The 26012-nt window shown below is 66.6% G+C and overlaps 10 protein-coding genes across 10 annotated transcripts; 7 read left to right on the top strand and 3 right to left on the bottom strand.

The window, feature by feature from the left end:
- Positions 1–484: 484 nt before the first annotated feature.
- MICPUN_65275 (p-type ATPase superfamily) lies at positions 485–3691 on the top strand (the record flags this gene model as incomplete). The annotated part of the gene is made up of 4 exons (XM_002505315.1): positions 485–1065; positions 1135–1582; positions 1643–3268; positions 3353–3691. Coding segments are annotated over 4 exons (2994 nt in total), but the record flags the coding sequence as incomplete, so codon positions are not given.
- Positions 3692–3898: 207 nt separating this feature from the next.
- On the top strand, positions 3899–4558 carry MICPUN_62799 (predicted protein; the record flags this gene model as incomplete). Its single annotated transcript, XM_002505314.1, has 1 exon — positions 3899–4558. The coding sequence occupies one exon, from the start codon at positions 3899–3901 to the stop codon at positions 4556–4558; it is 660 nt and encodes a 219-aa protein (XP_002505360.1).
- A 142-nt stretch (positions 4559–4700) lies between these two features.
- Positions 4701–6257, top strand: MICPUN_62798 (predicted protein; the record flags this gene model as incomplete). Its single annotated transcript, XM_002505313.1, has 3 exons — positions 4701–5052; positions 5135–5679; positions 5847–6257. The coding sequence occupies 3 exons, from the start codon at positions 4701–4703 to the stop codon at positions 6255–6257; spliced, it is 1308 nt and encodes a 435-aa protein (XP_002505359.1).
- A 1531-nt stretch (positions 6258–7788) lies between these two features.
- Positions 7789–8626, bottom strand: MICPUN_86500 (predicted protein; the record flags this gene model as incomplete). Its single annotated transcript, XM_002505022.1, has 2 exons — positions 7789–8269; positions 8399–8626. Coding segments are annotated over 2 exons (709 nt in total), but the record flags the coding sequence as incomplete, so codon positions are not given.
- A 397-nt stretch (positions 8627–9023) lies between these two features.
- On the top strand, positions 9024–12561 carry AMY7 (glycoside hydrolase family 13 protein; the record flags this gene model as incomplete). The annotated part of the gene is made up of 2 exons (XM_002505312.1): positions 9024–9209; positions 9434–12561. The coding sequence occupies 2 exons, from the start codon at positions 9024–9026 to the stop codon at positions 12287–12289; spliced, it is 3042 nt and encodes a 1013-aa protein (XP_002505358.1). The 3' UTR covers positions 12290–12561.
- A 115-nt stretch (positions 12562–12676) lies between these two features.
- Positions 12677–16118, top strand: UPL (ubiquitin-protein ligase; the record flags this gene model as incomplete). Its single annotated transcript, XM_002505311.1, has 2 exons — positions 12677–15683; positions 15751–16118. 2 exons carry the CDS (start codon positions 12677–12679, stop codon positions 16116–16118), a joined length of 3375 nt encoding a protein of 1124 aa, XP_002505357.1.
- Positions 16119–17081: 963 nt separating this feature from the next.
- Positions 17082–18751, top strand: MICPUN_109216 (glycoside hydrolase family 47 protein). The gene has a single exon (XM_002505310.1). The coding sequence runs from the start codon at positions 17139–17141 to the stop codon at positions 18690–18692; it is 1554 nt and encodes a 517-aa protein (XP_002505356.1). The 5' UTR covers positions 17082–17138; the 3' UTR covers positions 18693–18751.
- A 23-nt stretch (positions 18752–18774) lies between these two features.
- Positions 18775–21742, bottom strand: GCY (guanylate cyclase). Its single transcript, XM_002505021.1, has one exon. The coding sequence runs from the start codon at positions 21161–21163 to the stop codon at positions 18827–18829; it is 2337 nt and encodes a 778-aa protein (XP_002505067.1). The 5' UTR covers positions 21164–21742; the 3' UTR covers positions 18775–18826.
- On the top strand, positions 21066–24845 carry MICPUN_62792 (predicted protein). The gene has a single exon (XM_002505309.1). It carries the CDS (start codon positions 21722–21724, stop codon positions 24641–24643), a length of 2922 nt encoding a protein of 973 aa, XP_002505355.1. The 5' UTR covers positions 21066–21721; the 3' UTR covers positions 24644–24845.
- A 4-nt stretch (positions 24846–24849) lies between these two features.
- On the bottom strand, positions 24850–26004 carry MICPUN_62791 (predicted protein; the record flags this gene model as incomplete). The annotated part of the gene is made up of 1 exon (XM_002505020.1): positions 24850–26004. The coding sequence occupies one exon, from the start codon at positions 26002–26004 to the stop codon at positions 24850–24852; it is 1155 nt and encodes a 384-aa protein (XP_002505066.1).
- Between the last annotated feature and the right edge of the window lie 8 nt (positions 26005–26012).

Raw genomic sequence — 26012 nt, 5'->3', positions numbered from 1 at the left:
CCTGTTCGAGCGCGCGTTCATCGTCGGCGCGGGCGCGATCCTCCACGCCCTCGTGGTCCTGTCCACGCACTGGTCCGTCGCCATCGACGCCGCGCTGACGTGCCGCGAGATCTCCCCGAAGGAAGCCTCCCGCGCGGCCGCGTCGGGCGCGCAAGCCTTCGCGCTCGTCACCGACCAATCGTTCGGCCAATCGTTCGACCAATCGTTCACCCCCGCCGCCGCCGCCGCCACCACCACCCGCCGCCGCCGCCGCCGCTTCCTGCGCCCGCTCGCGGTGTCCGTCGCGACGCCCCCGGGTGATGCCCTCCCCGGCGAGGACGGCACTCCCGCGGCAGACTGGTCCAGGACCCAACTGTCCTTCGAGCACGGAAGCGTCTTGTACAGGATGGACGAAAACGACGGTGATAATAAATTCAGACCCGTCGCGTACCCGGACCGCCGTGCCGCGACTTGGTACGTCTCGCGGACGGGTCACAACGACGTCAGCGCGGAGGCGGCGACGCACAAGTGGGGCGCGAACGAGCTGAGGGTGCCGAGGCCGGGGTTCTGGGACCTTCTTAGTGAGCAGCTCGTCGCGCCGTTTTTCGTGTTTCAGACGTTTTGCTGCATCCTCTGGCTCGCCGACGAGTACTGGTACTACTCGCTGTTCACGCTCGCGATGCTCGCGGTGTTTGAGAGCACGGTGGCGTCGCAACGGCTGAGAAACGTGGACGAGCTCATGTCCCTGACGCCCAACGGGGCGTCGCTGCTGGTGCACCGGGGCGGGCGGTGGACGCGTCGATCGGCGCGGGAGCTGGTACCGGGCGACGTGGTCTCGGTGACGGCGAACGGAGTGAACGACGTCGGCGAGGAGGAGGTTTGCCCGGCGGACCTTGCGATCGTCTCTGGGGACGCCACAGTCACCGAAGCGATGCTCACGGGCGAATCCACGCCCCAGCGCAAGCGCGCTATAGAACCCGGGGGCGACCAACCGGTTGATACCGCGATTGATAAGACCGCCACGCTGTTCGCGGGAACCAGGGTGCTTCGAGCGGAGCACGGGTCCGCGAGCGGCGGGGACGGCAAGTCGGCACCCGGGGACGGCAAGTCGGCACCCGGTGACGCGTCGACGGCGGGCGGGGTCAGGGTCGGCAGACCCCCGGACAAGGGATGCGTCTGCGTCGTGCTCCGAACCGGGTTTGGCACCGCGCAGGGCGAGCTCGTGCGGACCATCCTGCACGCCGGCGAACGCGTCACCGCGGATTCGTGGGAGACGGGCGCGTTCATCGCCGTCTTACTCGCCTTCGCGTCGGTGGCTTCCACGAAAGTGCTGCTCCACGGCCTCGCCGACCCGACGAGGAGCAGGTACAAGCTGTTCATCAACTGCGTCACCATCCTCACCTCCGTCATACCCCCCGAGCTTCCCATGGAGCTGTCCATCGCCGTCAACACGTCCCTCATCGCGCTTGCGAAGAGACGCGTGTTTTGCACCGAGCCGTTTCGCGTCGTCGACGCCGGCCGATGCGACGTGTGTTGCTTCGACAAGACGGGCACGCTGACCGAGGACGAGCTCCGGTACGAGGGCGTCGCCGCCGCGTCGGACGTCGCGTTCGCCGCCAGCCTCGACGACCTAAACCCTAACCCTAACCCTAAACCCGGGCAGTGCCCGGTGCTGACGACGTGCCCCGGGGACCTCTCCCGAGACGTACCCGAGGCGGCGCTGGCGCTTGGGTCGTGCCACTCGCTGGCGCTGGTGGGGGGCGCCGCCGCGGGGGATCCCATGGAACGCGCGGGTCTGGCGGGGTGCGACTGGACCCTCCTGCCTCAGGACAGGTCCGCGAGCGGCGCGAGCTCGGTCGCGACGCGCACCGCGAGGGTGATGACGCGCCACGCGTTCCGATCCGAGCTGCGGCGGATGTCCGCCGTCGTCGCCGTCGAAGGCTTCGACGGGTGCAAGCGACGGGTCGTGGCCAAGGGCGCCCCCGAGACGATGGAGGCCACCTTACGAAAACTTCCCGCCGGGTACCGCCGCGCGCACGAGGCTCTCGCGAGGCGCGGCTACCGCGTCATCGCCCTCTGCGCGAAGGCAATCCCCGACGACAAAGACGTCTCGGCCGTCAAGTCCATGACGAGGAAGGAGTGCGAATCGGGTTTGGACTTTATCGGTTTCGCCGCCTTCGCGTGTCGCGTGAAACCGACCTCCGCGCCCGCCGTCGGCGTCCTCGCCAACTCGTCTCACGCGTCCGTGATGATCACGGGAGACGCGCCGCTCACAGCCTGCCACGTGGCGGCCGAGGTTGGCATAACGACGAGACCGACTTTGCTTCTCGAGTCCGACGGCGGCGACGATTGGTGGTGGGCGACGCTCGACGGGAAGAAAGTGGAGCCCCTGCCACTTTTCATCACCACTTATGACACCGCCAGGTCGGGTTCGCTCGCCTCGCTGGCGCGCGAATACGACCTGGCGGTGTGCGGGAAAGGTCTCGACGCCATGACGCGGCGTGACCGACTCGCAGACTGCGTCAAACACGTGCGAGTCTACGCGAGAACGGCTCCGGAACAAAAGACTCGAATCGTGCGAGCGATGCGAGATGCCGGTTTGAGGGTGATGATGTGCGGGGACGGGACCAACGACGTCGGGGCGCTGCGGGCGTCGCACGTCGGCGTGGCGCTCCTCGACGACGGGGCCCGGGCCCGGGGGATGGGGAACCACAGAGACCACCGGGTGGGGTCGTCGAGGAGCGAGTCGAACGGGAGGGAGTCGTCGAACGAAAAATTGAACGGGACGGAAACACACGGGGGCGGAACGAACGGCGACGTCATCGCGGAGCTCACGAGGCGAATGGATGCTGCGGACGATCGAAGCGCGGGCGGGCGACTGGCGTTAGCCGTCAGACCCGGCGACGCGTCTCTCGCGGCGCCGTTCACCGCGAGGAGCGGCGGCGTCGCGCCGTGCGTCGACCTCGTTCGGCAGGGCCGAGCCGCGCTGGTCGCCTCGCAGCAGATGTTCAAAATTCTCGGCCTGAACTGCCTGTGCACGGCGTACGTCATGAGCGTGCAGTTCCTCGACGGGGTCAAGTTCGGCGACACCCAGATGACGTGTGGCGGGTTGATCACCGCGGGGATGTTCCTGGCGCTCAGCCGCGCGGCGCCCAGCCAAAGACTGGCGCCGTGCAAACCCCGATCGACGATTTTCACAGCGTACTTTTTCGCTTCGGTGATTTGCCAATTTGCGGTTCACCTGTTGTCGCTGTGGTACACGCTGGACGTCGCCAAGGCGTACGCGGATGTTGGCGCGGGGGAGTCCGGGACGGCGCCGTACGTCGCCTTCGACGCCATCGACGCGGATGTCGGCTCGCAAGGAAACGTCGAGGGAGAAACATCGACGCACCCGCTCGAATCGCCCTTCGCCCCGAACCTAATCAACACCGTCTCCTTCCTGGTCAACACGTTCACGCAGACGGCGACGGTGGCGGTCAACTACGTCGGCGCGCCGCACTGCGCGACTCTGCGCGAGAACGCGCCGCTGTTTTACTCCGTGCTCGGAACGTATTTGGCGCTGGGGGTGTTGACGTCGCAGATTTTCCCGAAACTCAACGAAACCGCGGAGCTTTACGCAATGCCGACGGGGTTGGCGTCGACGCTGTGTCTGGTGATGGCGTGCGACCTGGCGGCGTGCTGGGTCATCGAGAGGACGATGGACGCGGTGTTTCCGCCGAGGACGTCGACGAGGGCGGCGGCGCTTCTGGCGCGGACTTGAGGGGCGGCGGCGTCAATCGGAGTAGCCGAAACGTTTTGAAACTCTACTAGTAGGAACGTCACCCGCCGCTGAAAACTCTTCTCATTCTGAAAACACGCGTCGAGCCACAACCGGCGACGCGGGCGCGGCTCTCGAGGAACGCGCCGCGCTCGTTCCATCATGCAGCAGTCCAACGGCGCCGGCGTGCGCCTCGTGATTCCGAAGGAGTATCAGCTCACCCCGCCGGTGCGCGCCCCTCGAAAGAAGAGCCCCTTCAACGAGCGGGGATGCGAACGTTCAATCCGGTGCCGAGTGCGGCGTCACCCCGGGAACCCGACCCCTGACCCGCCTTCTTCCCCGCCCCTTCCCCGAACGCAGGTGAGCCTGCCGCGCATGGACGCGGAACCCCCGTCGAGCGACGCCGCGGACTTCGACACGACGCGCGAGCGCAACGTGCTGCTCGAGGAGGGCCTCGAAGAGTCCCCCGTCGCGCACGAAAACGGTGGAGACGACGGCCGACGCGAGCCATCGGAGGGCCGCGACCCGACGGGCCTGGAGGCGACCGTGCGGCGGATCGTTGGCGCGCCGGACGATCCGACCGTGGCGGAGTACGTCGCCGGTGGGCACCCGAGGGACGCGGTGACCCTGGGTCTGGCCATGTGGGGCAGCGACAAGCGGGACCGGGTGGTGCAGTTCTGCGTGGGGTTCGAGCAGATGGCCGGGATGGGGTTCCGGCCGGAGCACGTCGCGGGGGCGCTGGCGAGCAACGACAACGACGTGGAGAAGGCGATCGCGGCGTGCCTGTCGGAGTCCAGATCCCTGCCGCCCGGGCGCCATTAGGGCGGGGAGCCGTAGCCGTACCGTAGCCGTTTTCGTGGCAGGGGACCCCAGTCGCGTCACTTGTCGTCGTTGTTGCTTTTGTTTTCGCCCTCGGACGAACCGACGTCGCGTCGTTCGCGCACTTCGCAGCACGCGCGCCGCCATGGTCAAGTACGACGAGACCGAGGACGATGAGGAGAACCCGCCGGACTACAGGGGCATGCGCCAGCTCCAGCAGCAGTACCAGTGGTCGCACGAGTGCCTGGACGCGGGCGCGGCCGCCTACGCCAAGCGCAAGTATCGCGCCGCGGTGGACCTCTACGCCGCGGCGTATCGCCACAGCGGAGGGTCCTCCGGCTCGTTCTCGTTTCGATACTACTGCGTCGTGATGGTCACCAACGGTTTGACCCAAACCGACCTGAACGCCACCGAGAAGGACATCCGGTTCCTGAAGGAGGTGCTCGCGGACGAGAACGAGGAGCACGCGTCGCGCGTGCGCGTCGCCGTCGTCCTCGGTGCGTCCCCGTCGCCTCACAACGCGAAAAGATAAGACCGCACGTATCCCCTGAACGCGCGCGTCCCCCCCGTCCTCCACAGGCGCCCTGGCTACCAACATCACCGACTCCGTCACCAACCTCCGCCGCGCGCTAGAGATCTCCGTCACCATGTCCAAGGACCAGCGCGAGGCGCGCGTCGTCGGCCCGGATCCCAAGGAGGACGCTGACAAGTTCTCTCAGGAAACTTCGATGGTGCAAACCCAGCAGGGCGTACTCGTCGACGCGCTCGCTCAGGAGGCTCGAGATCACCTGACGCGCATCGTGGGCGCGGACGCCAAGGAGCTCCAGGTGAAGGTACCCGAGCTTCCCCCGCCGGCGCCGCCGTCGATATGCGATCCTCCCGGTCCCGCCCCTGAGGAGCGCCCCCCGGCGCCGAAGTCCGAGAAGGAGGTTAAAAAGATGGCCAAGGAGAAGAAAAAGCAGGAAGCGTTGCTCGAGGCGCAGAAGGAAGCCGCGCGAAGGGAGCGCGCGCTGGTCAGGGGGCGCTACGCGATGGGCATGGACGATCCGACCGCCGCCGACCGCCTGTTCATCGCCGCGCCCGACCTCGGACTGGAGCAGGCCAAGATCGACTCGATGCTCAAGGTGAGACTCGCACCCGTAGGCCAAAAAAAAACCAAATGTCCCATCGCAAAAACGCTGGGTTTCCACGGGTTTCAGTCGGCGACGCCGCGCGATCCTAACATCCCACCCGCGAGCTTCACTGACCTCACGCCCGCCTCGCCCCCCGATCGCAGACCCTCGGCGTGCAGTGCTACATGTGCGGCGAGTGCGCGCTCCCTCACGAGCCCCACGAGTTCTGCTCCAAGTGCCACCTCGCGTGTTACTGCAGCAGGGACTGCCAGAAGCAGCACTGGAAGTGGCGTCACAAGCGCGAGTGCAGACCCAAGGAGGACTTCAAGCCGGGCGACTACGCGTGCCTCGACGCGAAGAAGGTGGTCAACCCGGCCGAGTACGACGACCTCGCCCAGCACGTCGGCGTCGGGCACGGCATCTGGCTCATCGTCGGCGTCCTCGCTTCGTACGACGATGGTCACAACGTGAGGGTCACGATGGACGGCAGGGACGCCACGAGCAAGGTGTTCGGCCGCGAGGTGCTGTGCCGGCTCCCGCCGTCGTCCCCGGACTTTAACCCGCAGAAGCTTCCGTTGACGCCCAAGTGAGGGCGACGCGTCGACGGCGCGCGAGACGACGCGGATGCGATTGTGGTATCCAACGAATGATCAGCTTTGCCATGTTTTCTGCAACACTCATCCCCTCGCTCGACACATCACACATGCACGGTATGTGTGATGCAATAGCTCGCCACCTCTAGCGGAGCACAACGCGAGGGATAAGTGTTGCACTGGCAAAGCTTCCTGGCTAAGCTGATCATTCCAAAGCACAATCGCATCCGCGGAGTCCACCACTCCATCGCTAGCTAGCCACTAGGCGACGCCTGGCGTCTCAGCATCTCATCTACGTTTGAATTCCGTCGTCTGCTTTCCGAACCGCCTCCTCACTTCTTCCCGAAGAACGACGTGAGCGACTTGGCCTTGAACGACCCCGACGCTCCCGTTCGCCGCCTCTTACCGCCGCCCCCCGCCCCGCCAACAACCACCGGACGTTCAACCGCCGCCGACGAAAACGCCGCCTCGCGCGACAGGTCCAGAGCCACGTGGTAATCCGCGTGTTCCTGCGCGTCCCGACCCGCCGCGTGCGTCTCGCCGCACCTCGCGCACGTCACGAACGCGGCGTCGCCCTCCTCCTCCTCCATCTCCGCCCCGTCCTCCCCGTGCGCCCCAGACTCCTCCTCCGCCCCATACTCCCCATACGCCTCCCCGCCAGCCTCTGTCGCCTCGCGCCGCTCGGGATCCTTCGTCTTGGACGCGAGGAACGCGTCCAGCGCGGTGGCCTTCCTCCTCGCCTCGGTCCTCTTGGGAAACGGCGCCGAGGATGCGAAGGTTTGCGTCTGGTGACCATCGTCGGCTCCGACTCCAACGTCGGTTGTGTTGAAAAACTTGGCGATGCCGCCCCCCTCCGCGGGCGTCGGCGCGAAATCAGTCGCGGACAGGCCCACGCGCGTCGACGGCAGCGCGTCGCGACCGAGCGAATCGAACGCCCGCGTCGCGGTCGCCGCGATGGCGGCGGCGGCGTCTTCGACGCACCTCCGCGCCTCCTCGAGGTCGCGATCGTCGTCGTCGCTCGATCGCCACGCCGCCGCCGCCGCGGCGAGCCGATTGGTCGCCGTCGGCGGGAAACCCAGGGATTTGGACTTGACGTCCGTGAGTTCCCCCGTCCTTCCCGCGTGCCAGTCCCGCGCATGCGTCGACTTCAACCCCGCGCGGTACTCCAGCCGGAGGTGCCGCGGCTGCCTGCGAAGCACCGCCCGGTCCTCCACCAGCCGCTCGGCCAACTCGCCGGAGAGCACCCGGAGCCACCGGTGCACCCCGCTCGCGTCGTCCACGGCGGCGAACGACTTGAACGCGTTCACCGACTTGACCCCTTCGCGAACGTTCGCGACCACGGGCTCCACGTCCTCCCCCACCGCGACTCGCGACAGCCACGCCGCAGTCTTGGGATCCAACACCGCGTGTAGCGCGTCGGGGTGTAAGCTCGCCAGCGCCGAAGCCGGGAACCCGCCTTCGTACGAGCTGCCCCTGCCGCTGCCCCCCGCGCCCGATCCCGCGCCGTGCACCCGCCGCAGCGCCGCCTCTACCTTCTCGCCGAGCTTACCCCCCAAACCCTTGATCGAACGCATCGGCAGCGACTCCATCATCTCCGTCACCGCCCTCGCGCTCACCGCCGTCTGTTTGTTTGGTTTATTTCTCGCCGACGCCAGCTTCGCGAGCATCTTGTTGTGCGCCACGCCGCCGCTCATGGTGAACCCCGTTTGGTGCAGCACGGCGGCGCGTATCCCGGCGCATATGTGCGCGCCGATCGCGAGCCGCATGTCGTGTTCGCTGGTGGACGGCGTCAGGGGGACGACGGCGCCGCTGGCGTTAACGCCGTCGCGGACCATCTCGTCAATCTCGGCGTTGGTTCGTCCGTCGATCGCGGCGTCCACCTCGCGCGTGACGTCGACGTACGCCTCGTCGATGCTCGCGCGCTCGACGTGTTCGCACCGGTCCGCCAGCGCGGACATGACCCTCCACGACGCGCGTCTGTACCGGCGCAGGCTCACCTTGCGCGATTGCTTGTCGTGCGACGTGCCGTCGGTTTTTTCCGTGGTTGGCACCCCGACCCCTGTCGCGGCGTCGTGCGCGTCGTCCTCGGCCGTCTCCGCGTCGACGTGACCTCCCTCGTCGTCTCCTATGGTCTCGACGTGCACGCACACCAGCTCGGGCACGAGCTTCTTCGCCTCCGTCACGTTCAGGTGCCGCTTCACGCCTCGGTGCCGCGCGGGGTAGTTGACCGCGATGAGCCCGCTCCACTGCTGCACCGCCAGGGGGACGGACGGGTCGATGCCCAAACGCTTCGCCTCAACCTGCGCGTAGAAGCAGTCCAGGTCGAGGTGGATCACGACCCGTCGTTGGAGCTGCGACGCGTCCATCGAACCCGGGTGGCCGATATCACGCGCGTCGTCGTCGGCATGGAGTTGTGGCATATGCATCGGCTTTGAAAGAGGCTGTTCGCGCCGGTCTCGGGATTTTTGGCAACCGACCGCTCTGCCTTTTTTTTCCGCGCGACGGCGAGGCTCATCCGAGTCACGAACCGAGGGACATTCAGATGGCTGACGCCGCTTCGTAGCCGTTCCTGAACCGCCGCTGGAGATCGATATTTCCTCAGCTGGGCAACCCTTCGCGAATCGCCGTAGAAATTGGAGGGGTTTTGGCAAATTTGCGTATGAGCAAATGGTATAATTTTGGAAATTGCCAACTTGCGCGGGTGAAATTAGAATCCCCAGGCCCTCGCCTCAGGAGAACCAATCGTTGCCCGAAGATTTGGCCATGAGGGCAGTGCGGAAAGCCTATTCAGCGGTGGAGCGGCTTTATTGCCACCTTTTCGGGTGCCCCCGGGTCCCAGGCGAGTTATCCACACTTCCCGCGCGCGCGCTTCCCACCGACCGCGCCGAGAACGACCCGCAGTCGCCGGAACACAACACCGCGACAATGATGACGCTCGCGCACGCCGCGGTCGTCGCGCCAGTCGCGTCCCGCGTCGCGGTACGATGACCCCCGACCCTCGTTTTTTCCCGTTAAAAGCGGAAATCTGACGGACGGGCGCCTCGCAACCCTCGGCCATCCGCCGCGCCGTTCCCGCATCCCCGGCGCCGTATCGCGCTCGCGCGCCGAGCGAATCTACCCGTTCGACCCCACGCACTCCCCGCTAACCTCGATCGCCCCTCTCGTCCGAGCAGATCCCCAAGAGGGTGGGCGCCGCGCGCGCCGCGGGCGCGCCATTCCTACGTGGCGCCTCGCGTCCGACCGCGAACAAGATGACCCTCGGGTCCAGGCCCCGGCCCCTCCGCGCGCTCGTGATTCGCGCCGACGCCGAGGCGGAGGCCGCCGTCGCCGAGGCTGATACCAAGGCGGACGCCCTCGGCAACGACGAGGACATGGTGGCGAAGGTCAAGGCGCGCGTCCTCGCCAAGGTTGCCGCCAAGAAGGCTGCCAAGAAGAAGAAGCTCAAGGAGCAAGGACTCCTCGCGGATGACGACGACGAAGAGGGCGACGAGTTCGCGCCCGTCGCCGCGGTCCCCGGCCAGGCCAAACCCAAGGCTAAGAAGAAGAAGACGCGCAAGTACATCAAGCCCGACGGCACCGAGGTGGAGCTCGAGGAGGAGGAGGAGGAGGAGGAGGACGAGCCCTACGTCCCGCCGCCGCCGCCGCCCGTCGCGCCCAACAAGTGCACGTTCCACATCGAGATCGAGACCAACTTCGGCGATCACCTCTGCCTGACCGGCGGCCACCCGCTGTTGGGCGACTGGTCCCCGGTCAACGGAGTCCCGATGGACTGGGTCGAGGGTAACAAGTGGAAGGTCACCGTGCCGCTCCCCGCGCATCAGCTCATCCAGTACAAGTACGTGGTGCGATCGGGGTGGGCTCCCGACGGCGAAACCCGGTGGCAGGGCGGCCCCGACGGCATGATCTCCACCGGACCGGAGCACTCCTCCGTCGAGATTCACGACAAACCGCAGTGGCACAGCTGGGGCGACGGCCATCCCTCCGTCAAGGCTGTCCCAGCCGCCGTCGAGGCGTTTCAGAAGGTCAAGGCTCCGGAAAACTGGGAGCAGCGAACGAACGTGTCCGAACTTCCCAAGTGGGCCAGGGAGGCGGTGTTCTACCAGATCTTCCCCCTCGGGTACTTCGGCGCACCCACCGTGAACGATCAGAAGCTTCCCGTCAACCCGCGGCTGAAGCAGATTCGTCAGCACTACAAGCACTTTCGAGAGCTCGGCATCGACGCTGTCTATTTTTCGCCCCTCTTCGAGTCCGGCACGCACGGGTACGACACGTTCGATTACTTCCAGATCGATCGCCGCCTCGGCGACGTGGAGCTCTTCAAGGAGATCGTCAAGGAGCTGCACGACATCGGCATCAAGGTTGTCCTGGACGGCGTCTTTAACCACACCGGGAAGCAGCATTTCGCGTTTAAGGATCTGCGGGAGAAGGGCGCGCACGCGTCGGAGTTCGGCAACTGGTATCACATCGGCGCGAGGAAGTGGGACTACGAGGGGTGGTGCTCCACCGACTCCATCAAGGGAACCGGGTTCTCCTACGACTGCTGGGAGGGCCACCCGGTGTTGCCCAGGTTGAACCTGGACGAGCCCGCGGTTAAGCACCACATCTTCGACGTCGCGAGGTTCTGGATCAAGGAGGTTGGCATCGACGGCTGGCGCCTCGACGTGGCGCACGAGATCCACCCGGACTTCTGGCGGGAGTTCCGCCGCGTGTGCGACGACGCCAGGCCCGACGGCACCTGCCTGTTGGTGGGCGAGATGATCCACGGCAACTACAACGGGTGGGTGGGCAACGACAGGCTCCACTCCGGTACCAACTACCAGATGTCGCACGCCACGTGGCACTCGCTCAACGAGCACAACTACGAGTACTTCTACAGCGCGTTGATGCGCGAGGCGAACCTGTTCAAAGGACTGTCCCTCGTCAACTTCCTCGGCAACCACGACGTGCCGAGGATCGCGTCCAACCTCACCAACCCGGCGCACTACACCCACGCCATGGTTGTGCTTTGTCTCATGAAGGGCATCCCGTGCCTCTACTACGGCGACGAGTTCGGCATGGAGGGCAGGCCCGAGGACGGCACCGACGAGCACTCCGGCGGCGACGACGCCATGCGCAGGCCCATGCTCGACTGCGCCAAGCCCGCGACGTGGCCCGCCGTCGGCCAGTCCAGGCTGGCGCTCAACAAGAAGCTCATCGCGATGCGCAAAAACTACCCCGTGTTCGGCTCGGCGGGCTCGCAGGACATCCGCGACATGTGGCTCAACAAGGACACTCGCGAGCAGTTCATCGTGGTGAGGTACACCGAGGACGAGGTCGCCGCGCTGGTTTTCAACTGCGGCGACTACCACGTCGACCCGTGGCCGGAGGTTGTCATCCCCGCGTCTGCGCCCATGAAGGTTGGCGACAAGATGGTCGACCTGCTCTCGCCGACGGGCACGTCCTTCGTGGTTCACGACGGAAAGAAGGTGTACGCCGGGCCGTGCGAGCCCAACAGCGTCAAGGTCCTGCACTGGGCCAAGCCCAAACCCAAGCCGAAGGTTCCCGCCTCGCAGCTGGGCGCCGCCGCTACCACCGCGGGCCTCCCCTCGCACCTTCGCGCGGCGGCGGCGGCGGGCGCCTACGCGCCCGCGATGACCGTCCCGGGCATGGCCGCCCCCGTCGATCCCACGGCGCCCACCACGCCGCAACCTGGCATCGGCGAGTACGACCCCAACGCGTCCGCCGCGTACGGCGCGATGCAGGACGAGATGGCGGGTACCCTCGCGGCGCTCTACGGGGAGCAGGCGGCGCCCGCCGCCGCCGCGGACCCTTACGCGGCGATGGACGCCGCGACGGATCCGTACGCCGCCGTCCCCGACGCGGGCGCCTACGATCCTTACGCGGCGCAGGATGCGGCCGCGGCGCCGATGGACGCCGGAGAGGCGTACGATCCCTACGCCGCGGCGCCGCCTCCGCCGAGCTCGAGTTACCTCGACCAGTGGAAGAACAAGCGCAAGAACATCTTCGACGATGACGCCATGAACAGCTAAACGTTCGTCGTTTATGATCGTTGGTCGAACGCGACGCGAGGTGACTTCGAGCGAGAGGGTGTTTCGGGTGGGGGCTTTGAGTTGGGATGACTTTAACTGCACAAGGGTTGAGTTCGAGTTGGTCGGTTTTTTTCAGAGCAAGCAAAGTGACATTTCACGGGTGCGAATCGGGGGGAGGAACTCTAGCGGACTTCCACGGCTCGCGCTCGGATTCTTTTCATGTTTTATACGCGACGATACGTTGCACTGTAATGGAACGCGAGTTTTTCACATCACGAGACGAGCTCGCCGCCCGCGCTGCCGAGGCGTCCCGTTGTTAACAAACCGCACGTTTGATTGTTGTGACTCGTCACCCAAAACCATTCGCGGCCAGAGCGAGGGGCGCCGATGGCGGGTCCGCCTCTCAACCTGGGCGGTAGCCGGGTCAGCTACGCCGGGAGGAGCAAAACCGTGGGAGAGACCAAGGAGGAGCTCCTCGCGCGGCGGGAGAAGGAGAGAGACGAACGCGCGGAGGCCAGGCGCAGGCTCCACGGCGCCGTCACCGTGCAGAGGATCTGGCGCGGGCGACGCGACGCCGCGCGATGGTGGACCGGCGCGCTCGCGGGTTGGGACCGCGGCTTCGGAGCCACGACCGCCGCGCCCACCGCGGCGGCGTGCTCCGACCGGCTCCTCCCTCCCCTGCTCGTCGCGGGTGCCGAGCGCGCGGGCGCGATGCGGACCCTCCGCGCGCTCGCGTTGTTGCTCGCGTCGTGCGGGACCGGCGACGGGGATGCCAACTGGTGCTCGCTCGCGGCGGCGTCGGCGGACGAGACGCGCGCGAGGTGGGTCCATCAGGCCCGGCGGGTCACGGCGCTCGCGCTGGATGCCGTATCGCGCGCGGAGGCCGGGACCGAGGAGGAGGACGCGCTCGCGTCGTGCGCCGCGAGACTCGTCTCGATCCTCCGCGCCCCGTCGGCGTGGAAGTTTCCCATCCCCGACGCGGAGGCGCCCCGGGGGGGTCGCGAAGCCGCCGAAGCCGCCGCGGCGTCGCTGGCGGACCCGCGCGAGCTTCCAGCGGGCGCGAGGCTTCACGCGCGGGTGTGCGACGCGTTGGGAGAGCTGACGCGGCGCGACGACTCCGTCGCCGCGACACGGCTGGCGACGACTCTGTGCGCCGTTGCGACTGACCGGCTCTTCGTTTCGGCGGCGGCGGACGAGTCACCGGGCGTCGTCGATCGACGCGCGGCGTCATTTGACGAAGCGAAAGCCGCCGCCGTCGCGAGGGTCATGGCCGTGCCCCTGCTGCACGCGCGGCTGCCGGCGGTGACGGGCGATGACGCGAGGCTCACGCTGGTGACGACGACGGTGATGTTGATGCCCGGTGACTCACCAACCGCCAACGTCTGGACGCTCGACAACCTGCTCGGGCTCTGCACGGGGTGGCGCGCGAACGGCGGCGGGGTAGTCGTCGCGGAGGCGCGGCGAAGGCTCGCCAAATTCGCCGCCCGCGTGGGCCGCGGCTCGTTCGCGAGCGCCGTCGCGTCTCTGTCGTCTACGACTTCGTCTTTGGCGAACGGTGAGTCACCGGCCCGATCGTCGTCGGATTCGCGGGCGGAACTCGAGGCACGGCGGCTCGGCGCGACGTCGTGCGTCGAGGAGACGTGGTTCGCGTTGGCGCTCGCGGGTTCGGACGCGGCGGGAGTGGACCCGAGCGAGGAGGGCGTCCGCGCGGTCGCCGGGCTGTACTGGCGTCTCCTGAAGGACGCGGGCGATTTGGGAGGAGGAGGCGATTCGGGAGGAGGCGGCGAAAGAGGAGGAGGGATCTCCCCGTCCGACGTCGGCACTAGACGTCTCGCGTTGCTCGGCGCGGTCGCGTTCGCGCCCGGCCTCGCGAAGTCCCTGTGGCGTTCGCTCGCGGCGTCACTGCCCGCGAGCGAGACGCTTCCGATGGCGGTCGAAGGCCCGGGCGCCGGCGTCGGGGCGTGGACGTCGCCCACGTTGTTAAACGGTGTTATTAACGTGAGCGAGTCGGACCTCGCCACCGTCGGGCTGTTCTCGCTGGCGTACGCGCACTTACTCCTGGTGCTCGACGACGACGAGTTCTTTGACGCGCAGCGGCCGTTCACGCTCGGGGAACAACGCGGGATCGCGGCGTGCGTCAACACACTCGTCGTGAGGACGCACCTACCCGGAGGTAAAAACGCGAAAGGTAAAAACAACGGGATCGCGGCGCTGGATCCCGAAAGGAGGACCGCGGTGCGCGCGGCGGTCGCGCTGCTGAAGGCGCTGCAGACGCGAGACGCGAGACGCGCGTTCGCTCCGCCCGGTCTATGGCTCGCGCCCGCGTGTGGGTCGAAGCCCGCGCCCGTCGCGGCGTCAGCGTCGGCGTTGGCCGCGCACCTCGGAGTGACATCCGGTGACTCGACGCCCGGTGACTCATCGCCGGACGCGGCCGCCGCTTCTCGGGTGGGCGCCGGGCTGCTCGTGGACTGCCCGCACGCGCTCACCTTCGACTACCGCGTCGAAGTGTTTCGACAGCTCGTCAGGGACGATCGAGCGAGGGCGGGGTACCGGCCGCAGGCTGGCGGCGTGGACGCGTCCGCCGAGGAAAATCTCGGCCAGCGAGTAAGACCCGTCGCGGACGTGTACGTTCGCCGCGGGTCCGTGTTGGAGGATGCGACGGCGCAGATCTTACCTTTAGGGCCACGCGCGCGCGGGAGGCTGGCGGTGCGGTATCGCAACGCCGCGGGGATGGAGGAGGCTGGCATCGACGCGGGCGGGCTGTTCAAGGAGTTGCTGGCGGACGTGTGCGGCGCGGGTCTCGATCCGAACAGAGGGGTGTTTGCCTCATCGTCAACTGCGGATAACTACGTCTACCCCGCCGCCGCCGCCGGGGACTTCCCGGAGGGGCTCCTGCTGCTCGAGCTCGTCGGCATGATCGTCGGCAAGGGTCTGTACGAGGGCATCCTGCAGGAGGTGCGACTCGCGCCCTTCTTCGCCAAAGCCGTGCTCGGCATACCCCGCACCCTGGACGACCTACCCGGCCTGGACCCCGAGCTGCACAGGTCCCTGATCCAGGTGCTGAGGTACGACGGGGACGTGGCGGACCTGTGCCTGGACTGGACCGTCTCCGAGGAACACCTCGGGGCGGTCATAACGCACGAGCTCAGACCCGACGGCGCTTCGAAACCGGTAACGAACGAGTCCAAGCTCGCGTACGTGCACGCGGTGGCGGATTTCCACCTCGATCGTCGACGTCGCGACTCTAACGCCGCGTTCACCCGCGGGTTAGCGCACATAATTCCGCGCGGGTGGCTCAAACTGTTCGGGGTGAACGAGCTGTCGCAGCTCATCGGCGGCGCGGACGACGGCGACGTGGACGTGGACGACTTGAGGCGACACGCCGCGTACAGCGGTGCGTTTATTTTAATCTTTGTTTGTATGGGCAATTCGACTGACCGACGTGGTTTTTTGTTTCACAGGAGGGTACACCGCGGACAGCCGAGCCGTGCTCATGTTCTGGGACGTGTTAAAGCACAAGTTCGACGCGAACGAACGCCGGGCGCTGCTCAAGTTCGTGACGAGCTCGTCGAGGCCGCCCGTGCAGGGTTTCCGTCACCTGCACCCTCCGTTTACGATACACAAGGTTCGGCGCGACGACGGCGCGGCGGCCGGGGGGGCGTCGTCCGCTTTGGCGACGTTCTTCGGGTACAGGGGCGACACCGCACGGCTCCCGTCCGCGTCCACGTGTTTCAACGTGCTCAAGCTGCCCAACTATCGAAAGTCGAGCACGATGCGGGAGAAGGTGCGGTACGCGGTGACGAGCGGCGCGGGGTTCGAGCTGAGCTGAGGGGAGCGGGAGGAGAGTTGGGGAAGTTTTCACAATTGGGAATTTTAGGTTATGGGTTTTCACCGAACACCCGCGCGTACAGTGTAACACGCCCCCATCCGTCCCGGAACGCCACTCCGGCACCGCGGGCGCCACGTCCGCGAACCCCACAGACCGGCGCGGGGTACTCGCGCGCGCGAACGGCGCCGACGTGCGGATTCGCGGTCACCGTTTGGAACGCCCGTCCCACGGAGGCCCACGCCCGCCGCCCGATCGGCACGAATCGCGCTCCTCGCTGACGGACCGTCGTCAATCATGCTGCTCTCCACCCCCCCGCGACGGGGCGGAGGGAGCATCAAGGGTAACCCGGGAGGCTCGATCGCGTACGGCAACTCGGCGATGACCAGGCCGGGCAAGCTCGTCCCAATCTTCGCGCTCGTCGCGGTGGTGTTCTTCGTGGCGGTCTACAGGTGAGAGCGCGCGTCCGTCCCGAGCCGCGGCCCGATCATCGTCGCGATTTATCGGCACCGGTTTGCCAATCTTTCCCGCGGCCCGCCGGTACCCCCGTGACGAACCGCCGCTCACCGCCCCCCCCGCCCATCGACGCGCGCACGCAGGGAATCCGCGATGCTCGAGCTACCCAGCACGCGCTCGGCGGACGCGCGACCGCGAGAGACCGGCGGCGGCGTCCACCTGAACACCGACAAGTGGCAGCTGCGCGAGCTGGAACAGACGCAAGAGTCCATCGCAAAGGAGACGGCGAAGCTGGCGCAGGAGGTGCAGCGACTGAGCAAGTCCGTGCGAGAGAGCGCGGAGCGCGTGGATGCCATACCGGAGCTCCTGGACGGAACGCCCGGACCCACACAGGACCGGAGGGAGCTCGGCGCGGCGGCCGAGACGAACGGCGCCCCGGGGACAAACACCCAGGCCAAAGCCCCTGACCTACCCGCAGACGCCGACGGGATCAAATGGTCCGACGAGAAGACCGCGTCCACGACGTACACGAGCCACTACCCGACCACGGCGGGTGCCACCACGCCGATGAAGATCGACTGGGCGCCGCTCGCGGAGCTCACCGCGCCGCAGAACATCGAGCGGATGTCGTCCGGGGGTGACTTTCCGAGGCCGGAGACGAGTACGCTGGCGAGAAACTCGGGGCCCAACGGGGAGGTGGCGCACTCCGGACGCGTGCCCAACGCGAAGTGGGCGACGGTGTACGTCGACGAGGAGAAGCGGGATGCGGTGCGTGACGCCATGAGGGACGCCTACAACGCGTACGAGACGTACGCGATGGGCTACGACGAGCTTCAGCCGCTGACCAAACGGGGCAAGAACGCTTTCGGCGGCCTCGGCGCCACCGTCATCGACTCGCTGGACACCCTGTGGATAATGGGACTGAAGGACCAGTACTCGAGGGCGAGGAACTGGGTCGCGGACCGACTGCACTTCGACAGAAACTACGAGGCGAGCGTTTTCGAGACGACCATCCGCGTCGTCGGCGGCCTCATCGCGGCGCACGATCTCAGCGGCGATGAAATGTACCTCGCAAAGTGTCTCGACCTCGTCAGGCACCTCAAACCCGCGTTCAGCACCGAGACTGGGATCCCGTACAACATCGTCAACCTGAAGAAGGGCTGGGCCAAGAACCCCACGTGGAGCCGCGGCGCGTCCACCCTCGCGGAGTTTGGCACTCTTCAGATGGAATACATTGCGCTGTCGGAGCGCACGGGGGACGACGAGTGGCGGCAGCTCGCGGAGTCTATCGTCGAGACGGTGCGCAAGATCCGCACGCAGACGGGCACGCCGCTCGGTCTGTACCCGCTGTACCTCAACCCGCACAGGGGAACGTGGGAGAACACGCACGTCTCCTTCGGAGCCATGGGCGACTCCTGGTACGAGTACTTACTCAAGGTGTGGGTGCAAGGGGGCAGGACCAAGGCGATGAAGGGTTGGCACGACATGTGGGAAGAGTCGATGCGCGCGATGATCGACAAGCTGGTGTTCGACGGCGAAGAGGAAGGGACCAAGTACGTCGCCGAGTACAACGCTAATCACGCGGTGCATAAGATGGACCACCTCACGTGTTTCGTGGGCGGCATGCTGGTCCTGGGTTCGCACGGCAGCGACCACGAGGACGAGTACATGAAGGTGGCGGCGGCGATCACCAAGATGTGCTGGCGGATGTACAGCACGCAGCCCACGGGGATCGCCCCGGAGTTTGTCAACTTTCAGGACAAGAAGATGCACGTCGGCGGCAAGTTCAACATCCAGCGGCCGGAGGCGATCGAGGCGATCTTCTACATGTACAGGAAGACGGGGGATCCCGTGTACAGGGAGTGGGCCTGGGAGATGTTCACCAACATGCGACGGCACTACAGAACCGAGACCGGGTGGGTGGGCTTGAAGGACGTGAGGTCCCCTAATCCCGGGCACGACAACACCATGCAGAGCTTCTTCCTGGCGGAGACGCTGAAGTATTTTTACCTCATCTTCAGCGACTCTGACACCATCAACCTCGACGAGTGGGTGCTGAACACCGAGGCGCACCCCATACGAGTCATGCCCAGGGACAAGAGCGACGTCGGCACCAATTGATTCATTCGTAGTAACGTAGCGTGCGCTGATTTATTGCGACATCTGTCGAAACTTTGGACAAAGTACGCGTCGAGGCGGGGAATATCATCCTTCGTGCCTTCGTAAAAACCTCGCCGCCAAACCGGACGAATTCACTACTCCCGATCGAGTCGCACGCCCTCTCTCCGCGACGCTTCCCTCGATACCGCCAGGTCGCTCCGCTGCGAGTTCCCCGACTCCAGGGTCCGTCGTCTGGCGAACTCAGCCTCCTCGTCCCCCTCGTCGATCCTACCGCCGCTCTCCCACGTGAGCTGCCTGAAAGCCTCCTGCATCGCGCCGATGTGCATCGTCACCGCGCGCTGCGTGTCGTCAGATATGCACCCGGCCAGCACGCGCTCGATCTGATCCTCATTTCCCTTCAACTCCAGCGACACGGTGTTGATCTTGCCCATGTTCTTGATCTCGACGTCCGTGTTTCTGGTCCAGGCAACCTTCTCGAACAGCGCCCTCTGCTCTTCGGACATCTCGCTCATCATCTTGTCAAAGGACGATTCCGGCATGTGCACGCCGTCGTACGGGGAAGTTTGCTCCATACGCGCGGCGAGGTTGGCGACGTTGCCGAAGATGTCGTACTGCATGCACGTCTTGCCGACGACGCCGGAGAAGACGTTGCCGTCGGCGAGGCCGATGCGCGCCTGCACCGGTCGACCCGTAGGGAGCTTCAGCCCCACGTCCCTCAGCTCCAGCAGGACTCCCAACCCAAACGTCAGGGACCTCAGCACGTGCTGGTGCGAATCCTCCGGGACGCCCATCTCCGCCATCAGACCCGTCACCGCGAGGTACCCGTCCCCCACGGTTCGAACTTTCGTCACGCCGTGCTCCTCCGCCATCTTGTCGACGAGCTCAAAGTAGTGCTCGAGGAAACGCAGCACCGCCTGTGGCTTGACGTGCTCGCACATCTCCGAAAAGCCGACAATGTCGATGAATATGACCGTGACGCTCGGGTGGTCCCGCGCGATCGTCGACGACGCGGTCCGCCTGTCGTGACGTCGCGATGACGACGACCGCGCGGCGAGTTGCATACCCTTGAAGCTGTCGCCGCTGCGCTCAAAGACTCGCTCCGTGGCGAGAGTGCCGCTGAAGCTCACCTGCCGCAGCGTCTGCAGCTCCTTGTGCGCCGTAGCCTCCACGCTCGCGTCCGCGTCCGCGCCGTCCGCATCCGCATCCGCGTCCGTCTCCTCCAGGATGTCATCCTCCGGGATGTCGAGCTTGACGTCGTCGAGCGATCGCCGCGGCGGACTGGGTCGTTCGGCGAAATCCGCCAAGGCGCGAGTGGTGTCCGCGGCGAGTTCAGCCTTGGTGGACGAGGACGAATCCGTCCTCTGCGCGAGCTCCCTGAGCCGCGCGCCCGGGGCGATGTAGTCCGCGTCGGTCCACTCGAACGCGTCGTGCGACGACGACCCGGTGCCGTCGCTGTGCGTGGAGTGGTGCGAGTTATCGGAGAGGCTGCGAGCGGCGCCGGGTCGCTGTTCGCCCCGGCCGATGCCGCCCCAGGACCAACCCCCGGACGACTTGCTCGTCACCGACGACGCGGAGAACGACGACGACCTGTAACCGGACTGCGACCCGTTGCTTCCCGCGACGGCGTTGCCGAATATGCAGTTCAGCACTCGCGACGTGACGGAGACGCGACCCGGAATGGACGCCGCCGCCTTGCTCGCCTTGCTCGCCCTCCTACCCTCCCTCAGCCGCTTCCACTGTATCTCGAACACCTCCTTCGCGACGGGCGGCGGCATGATGGCGCATGCGAGCATCTTGTGGGCCTGCACCGCGTTGTCCGTCTTGTTCCGCAGCAGGTACATCAGGAGGCACGCGTTCAAGGTGACGCCCACCTTGGTGGCCAGCGCGTAGAAATAAATCTGCCACGTCCACACCCGGACGACGTGGAAGCTCTCGCCGGTGTGCCACGCCTGCGCGATGACGCTCGCGCCGTGCCGGTCGTGCGTCTCGTTGTACGCCTCGTACCCGTACGCGAACGCGATGACGGCCATCCAGAGCGCGCCCCAGTTCCACGCCTTCGATATTTTTTTCGCGATGACGCACGCGGTGAACGGAGACACCGACGACCACGAGATGACGCCGCCGGACCGTGCGAATCCGCCGCTCTCGATCTGCAGCAGCGCGGGGAGGACGCACACCATCGTGAGGTGCACCCTCGCGAGATGCTTGTACGGCCGGCGGTGCAGTCGGTAGCGCTCGTACCACGCGGTCGGGAACACCGCCGCGGGGTAGAACAGCGGGATGGCCACCATCTGCGGCTCGGTGCCCTGGTACAGTACAACCTGCAGCAGCGACCACGCGAGCGCCGCGACGGTGCAGAGGATGACGGAGACCTGCAGGAGGAAGGCGTCTCCCTCAACCTCGGAGTCGAGCTTCTTACGCCGCCGCCTGGGTCGTCGACCCGACGATGCACCGCTCGACCTCGGCGACATCGCGACGACGGATGTGCGGGGGCGCGATGACGCGACGAATTATTGTGCCAACCACCGCCCGCGCGAGGGTCGACGTCACGAGCGACGCGCGGAACGCTTCTCGCGCGGGTTCGAGGGTTCGCGCGTCACCGCGCGGCCACTCTCGGTCAGTGAAACTAACGCGCGCGGTGCCGCCGTCGATCCAAAGGCGAGCCTCCCGGTCGCGTCTCACGCCCGGCGCCGCCAGGATCTGTCGAATGTGCGCAGGGTTCGGGTCGGGAGAAGACATCGGACGGGATGTTGGGATTTTTTCAGGTTCGCGCGTGGGGAAGACAGACCAAACCCCGGGAAATCGACGATTCTTTTCTTGAGTTCTCGCGGTTGGGTTTTTGTTGCAAATCTGAGAGTGCTGCGCTGTGCGCTTTTTCCAATCCCCTTTTCCTTCTCATTTTATCCGGCCCTGCTGGGTCGAACAGCCGGACTGGTTTGCGTGGGCGCATAAATTGAGATATTTGTTTATTTCCCGCTTATGCGGGTCGGCCGTAACGGTTGACCGAGGAATCCAGTCGTAACAACGAAATGTGCTGGGTGCCACGGTTTCCCAAGCAGTGTGTTTCCGCCCACAGCTGTGGTGAGATCTGGGCGACGGGGACCGCGAGCGCGCACGCTTCGGCCGGAGAGTTCGTCGAAGGGGTCCCGCATACCATTCTCGCGACGGTGCGGGCGCGAGGCTCAGAGCACGATGGCCGGCATGGTGATTCCGCAGCCGAACAAGGTGAGACCCCGCCTCGCATCGTTTTGCGTTTCATCGCACAGCGGAACTATCCTCGAAGCACGGTGTTTTCTGACGTCTTCTCCACGCGCTTTCCCGCGTCGAAGGTGCCGCCGCCGAGAGATTCCAGAGGTAACGAGCATGCCAACGGGAAGAGGACACCGGATGCGATGAAAGAGACCCGGCGCGATCACGGTTCCGCGCGCGTCTCGGCTTCAGCGGCTTCCGCGGCTGTGTCGAGATCTGCCGAAAACTCGTACGCGGCTCCCACGCGGACGAGTCAGCCCGGCGAGGTTGCCGAGGAAGGCCGGGCGGAGGCCGAGCGCGGTGGCCACGGCGCCGACGTTTCGATCTCTCGCGCAGATCCAACGACTGCGACCGATCCGTCCCCATCGCAGATCGTCGCGCCGCTTCCCGCGAACATCACGGCGACGCTCACGGAACACAAGCCCGGCGTGTACGCGTACGGAAACGACGAGATGGGATACTTTTACATCCCCGCCGAGGACGTTCCGGTCGCGAGGGCTTACGTGGAGAGCGGAGGAACCGGGAGCGCGCGATCGAGCCTGACCAACAGTCCGATGAATCCGCGCGCGGCTCTCGGCTTCTCGCCGTTCGTCCCTCCCACCCCGCGCGACTCCCCGGGCCTGACGTTGGGTCACCACTACCAGCCGTCTCCCGCTCCGCCCAACGGCGGCGGCGCGAACGTGAACTACGCGCCGTCGCTCGCGCACGGCGGGAGCTTCCTCCAGTACGCCGCGACCGCGATGGCGACCAAGGGAAAGGCCGGATCCTCCGCGGCGCCGGTCGTCGACGCGGCCGCGGCCGTGTCCGACAACGCCGCCGCCGCCGCCGAGAGGGCGAGCCGAGAGTACGAGCTGGCGCTCCGAAGGTGGGCGACGGCGAACGGGGTGCCCTACGACGCGGCGCTCGTCCTTCCATCCACGCTGACGTCCCCGCACCCCGCAGTACCTTACCCGTACGCCGCGCCCGGGTGGCTCTCGCCGCCCTCGCCGGTGTACCACTCGCACTCTCCCTCGCACTCTCCGCTGTCGCCCGCGCACCCGTACCACGGGAGTAACGGTTACGGGATGATACCGCCGGCTAACGTCGCCTCCCCGCCGTACCTGTACGCACCGGCCGGCGGCGCCTACTCGCCGCCTCAGCCCCCTCAGCCGCCGACCGCGTACTCCGCTCAGACGAGCGGCAGGTGGGCGGAGGAGTTTCCGACTCTGGGCGGCAGGAGCGCGAGGAGCAGCGCCGGCTCGTCCAACGGGGGCGGCGCTTTCGCGTCCAAGCCCGCGAGCTCCGCGATCGCCGGCGGCAAGCCCTCGTCTTCCTCCGCCCACCGCGCATCATCCGCCGCCGCCGATCCCAACTTTCGCGACGCGCTCTGGCGCACCGCCGCGGCCGAGGCGCGCGAATCCGGCGACCCGCTCGAGATCCCCCCGGCTTGCTCCTTTGACGGCGCCGGGCTCGCGGGTCTTCTCGAGCCGGGGATTGAGCCGAACGACCGCGACGTGAGGTTCTTCGTCATGAAGTCGCACGGCGAGGATGACGTGCACAGGAGCCTGCGGTACGGCTGGTGGTCCAGCACGCAGGCGGGAAACGCCCGGCTGTACGCGGCGTTTCGCGGGCTCGACGCCGGCGAGGGGGAATCGCTGGGCGATTTGCCGAAAACTCTGGACGAATCGTGCGGCATGGACGATCTCGACCGCGCGTTCATCGTCAACGCCGTCAAGGAGGACGGGGACGAGACGGAGGTCCTCGCGCCGGATTTGAGCGACATCTCGCGCGACAGCGAAGAGTCCGATTCGCCCTCGCCCGCGGGTCCCCTCGAAGCCTCCACCGCCGACGCCGCCGCCGCCGACCGCGCCACCTCGAAGGACCGCGCCGAGACCCCCAGGGTCGTCCTGTTCTTCTCGGTGAACTGCAGCGGGCACTTCTGCGGCGTCGCGGAGATGATCGGCCCGGTGGAGCGCATCGATCCGACCGCGCCCAGGGACGCGCACCTTCGCTCCGGCGGCGGCGGCGGCGGCGGCGGCGGTGGGGGAGGGGGGGGAGGTCCTCGGCGGTTCCCGGCGGCGTCGATGTTGACGAACGGGTTTGCCCTCGCGGATGGGCGGTTCAAGGTCAGGTGGCACTGGGTCAAGGACGTGCCGAACACCGTCTTGAGGCACATTCGGCTCGTCGCCGGGAACGAGAAGCCGGTGACCAACTCGCGCGACGCGCAGGAGGTTGAACCGGGCCAGGGCGCGATGGTCCTCTCCGTGTTTCGCGATTTCGCGGGGGGATCGAGTTTGCTGCTCGACGATAGGAGCCGCGCGTTTTACAGCATGGGGGGCGGGTACCACACCAGCAGGACCGCGGGAAAGGCGAGGGCGTCCGCGATGGGCGCCGGTGGACGGAAACCGCCGCTTCACTCGTACCCCTCCGCGATGGTTCCCCACGGAGGAGCTCACAACAACCCCTACAACAACCCCTACAACAACCCGGCGGGGTTCCACGGGATTCCAAACTACGGAGGAGGCTTCGTGGGGTACCCCTACGCGCCGCCGCCCGGGGCGTACCACCCTTACTCGGCTCACCACATCGGGGCGGTCGCCGCGCCGTTTCCGCTGGGCGCCATCGCGACGCACGCGGCTGCCACGCACGGTCCCAAGCCGCCGGAGTTTAAGTTTGGTGGGAAGCTCGCGGACGAGAAGGCGGGGGTTGACGACGAGGCGTGAGCCGGCGACGACGCGACGCACGCACGCACGCACGCACGCACGCGAGCGGGAGATACGCATTCACGCGCGCACCGGGACGCGACGAGACGGAGAGAGTGCGGCATCAGGAATTTGGATGGCTGCGCATCGAAGCATTTTTAAAACGGCACGATTTTTTATCAGCTGAGATCGGCTGAGACGTAATAACACGCGAAGGTAACACAAATTCACCACGGCGCGATGGGCTCGAGCTTGAAACCGCACGCGTCGAGGCTGTGCACCGTGAGCGAGAAGACGCCCTCGACTCCCGGGGCGTAGCAGCTCGGGACGATGCGAAACTGGTTCGCGTCCGTGCCCGGCGTCGATTTCGTTTCGCCGAAGTCGTACTCGAGTATAATCTCGTCGTCGTAGACGTAGTCGGTCTCGGTGATGAGCTCACCGCTGCCGCAGCACGTGATCCCGAACCCGATCGCGCCATCGATGGGACACAGCTCGCGTCGTCGCTTTCCGCTCGTTCGCTTGCCCCCGTCGCTGGCTCTCGAAGGCGAGAGCCAGCGGGATCCGCAGACGAGACTAATCGCGAACCGCCCTCGTCGCACACCGTCGTCGCACACCTCGAGCAAAAACTGCGGGTTCTTATCCCAGTTTCGGTGAACGCGGCTCCCGCGATCGGTGCCTTCCACCTCCCGCCACCCGCCCCACGCCGTGACGCACGTGCGCCGGGGCGTCGTCGTCACCCGCACCGGACCGGTCGAGACGCATCGCACGGTAAACTCACCCGGCTCTTCGGCACAAACCATCAGCGCGTACCCCCGAGGGTCGCCGTCGAGGGTGGCGCGGAGCTCGGCGCCGCCGCCGCCGCGTTCGATCGCGACGCATCGAAGGCATGTGCATCCGGCGTCGCACGCGTCCGCGGCGCGTTCGCGCGTCCAGCTCGTATCGTTCGGTCCGTCGGTCGACGAGGCGACGCGTCGGTAGTAATCCTCGCCGACGAGCATCCACCGGCGTCCCCTCATCCTTCGCGCCGCGTTCCACCGGACACACGGGAGCCCGAAGAGCTCGAGGGACGCGTCCGCGGCGGATCCTCCATCTTGGCGGGTGACGAAGAAGCGCGTCTCGCACGGCGATTCGCACTGCACGACGAACATCGGGTTGGACCTCAACGCGCTGGACGTCGCGCCAGATCTCGGCGAAGGCCGTTCGCCTCCCCCGACGGCGCCGACGTGACCGCCCGCGGAGCGCTCGCACCATCGTCCGCGCACGCGCTCGATGACGTGCGCGCGCGGTTCGCCCGGGGCTTCGTCGCCGATGGGCACGGAGAGGTACCGCGCCGGGTCTTCATCGGGCGGGAGGCTCGGCTCGGGCGAGGGCTGCGCGCTCATGGGTGTGT

This window comes from Micromonas commoda, chromosome 11 (assembly GCF_000090985.2).
Source record: "Micromonas commoda chromosome 11, complete sequence".
Taxonomy (NCBI): domain Eukaryota; kingdom Viridiplantae; phylum Chlorophyta; class Mamiellophyceae; order Mamiellales; family Mamiellaceae; genus Micromonas; species Micromonas commoda.
The sequence above is the reverse complement of the archived record's forward strand: the minus strand, read 5'-3'. Positions and strand labels throughout refer to the sequence as shown.

Bases quoted from the DNA above. Each gene is read 5' to 3' on its own strand.
- GCY (XM_002505021.1), bottom strand. From the start codon at position 21,163: ATGTCGCCGAGGTCGAGCGGTGCATCGTCGGGTCGACGACCCAGGCGG.
- MICPUN_109216 (XM_002505310.1), top strand. From the start codon at position 17,139: ATGAAGATCGACTGGGCGCCGCTCGCGGAGCTCACCGCGCCGCAGAAC.
- MICPUN_62792 (XM_002505309.1), top strand. From the start codon at position 21,722: ATGTGCTGGGTGCCACGGTTTCCCAAGCAGTGTGTTTCCGCCCACAGC.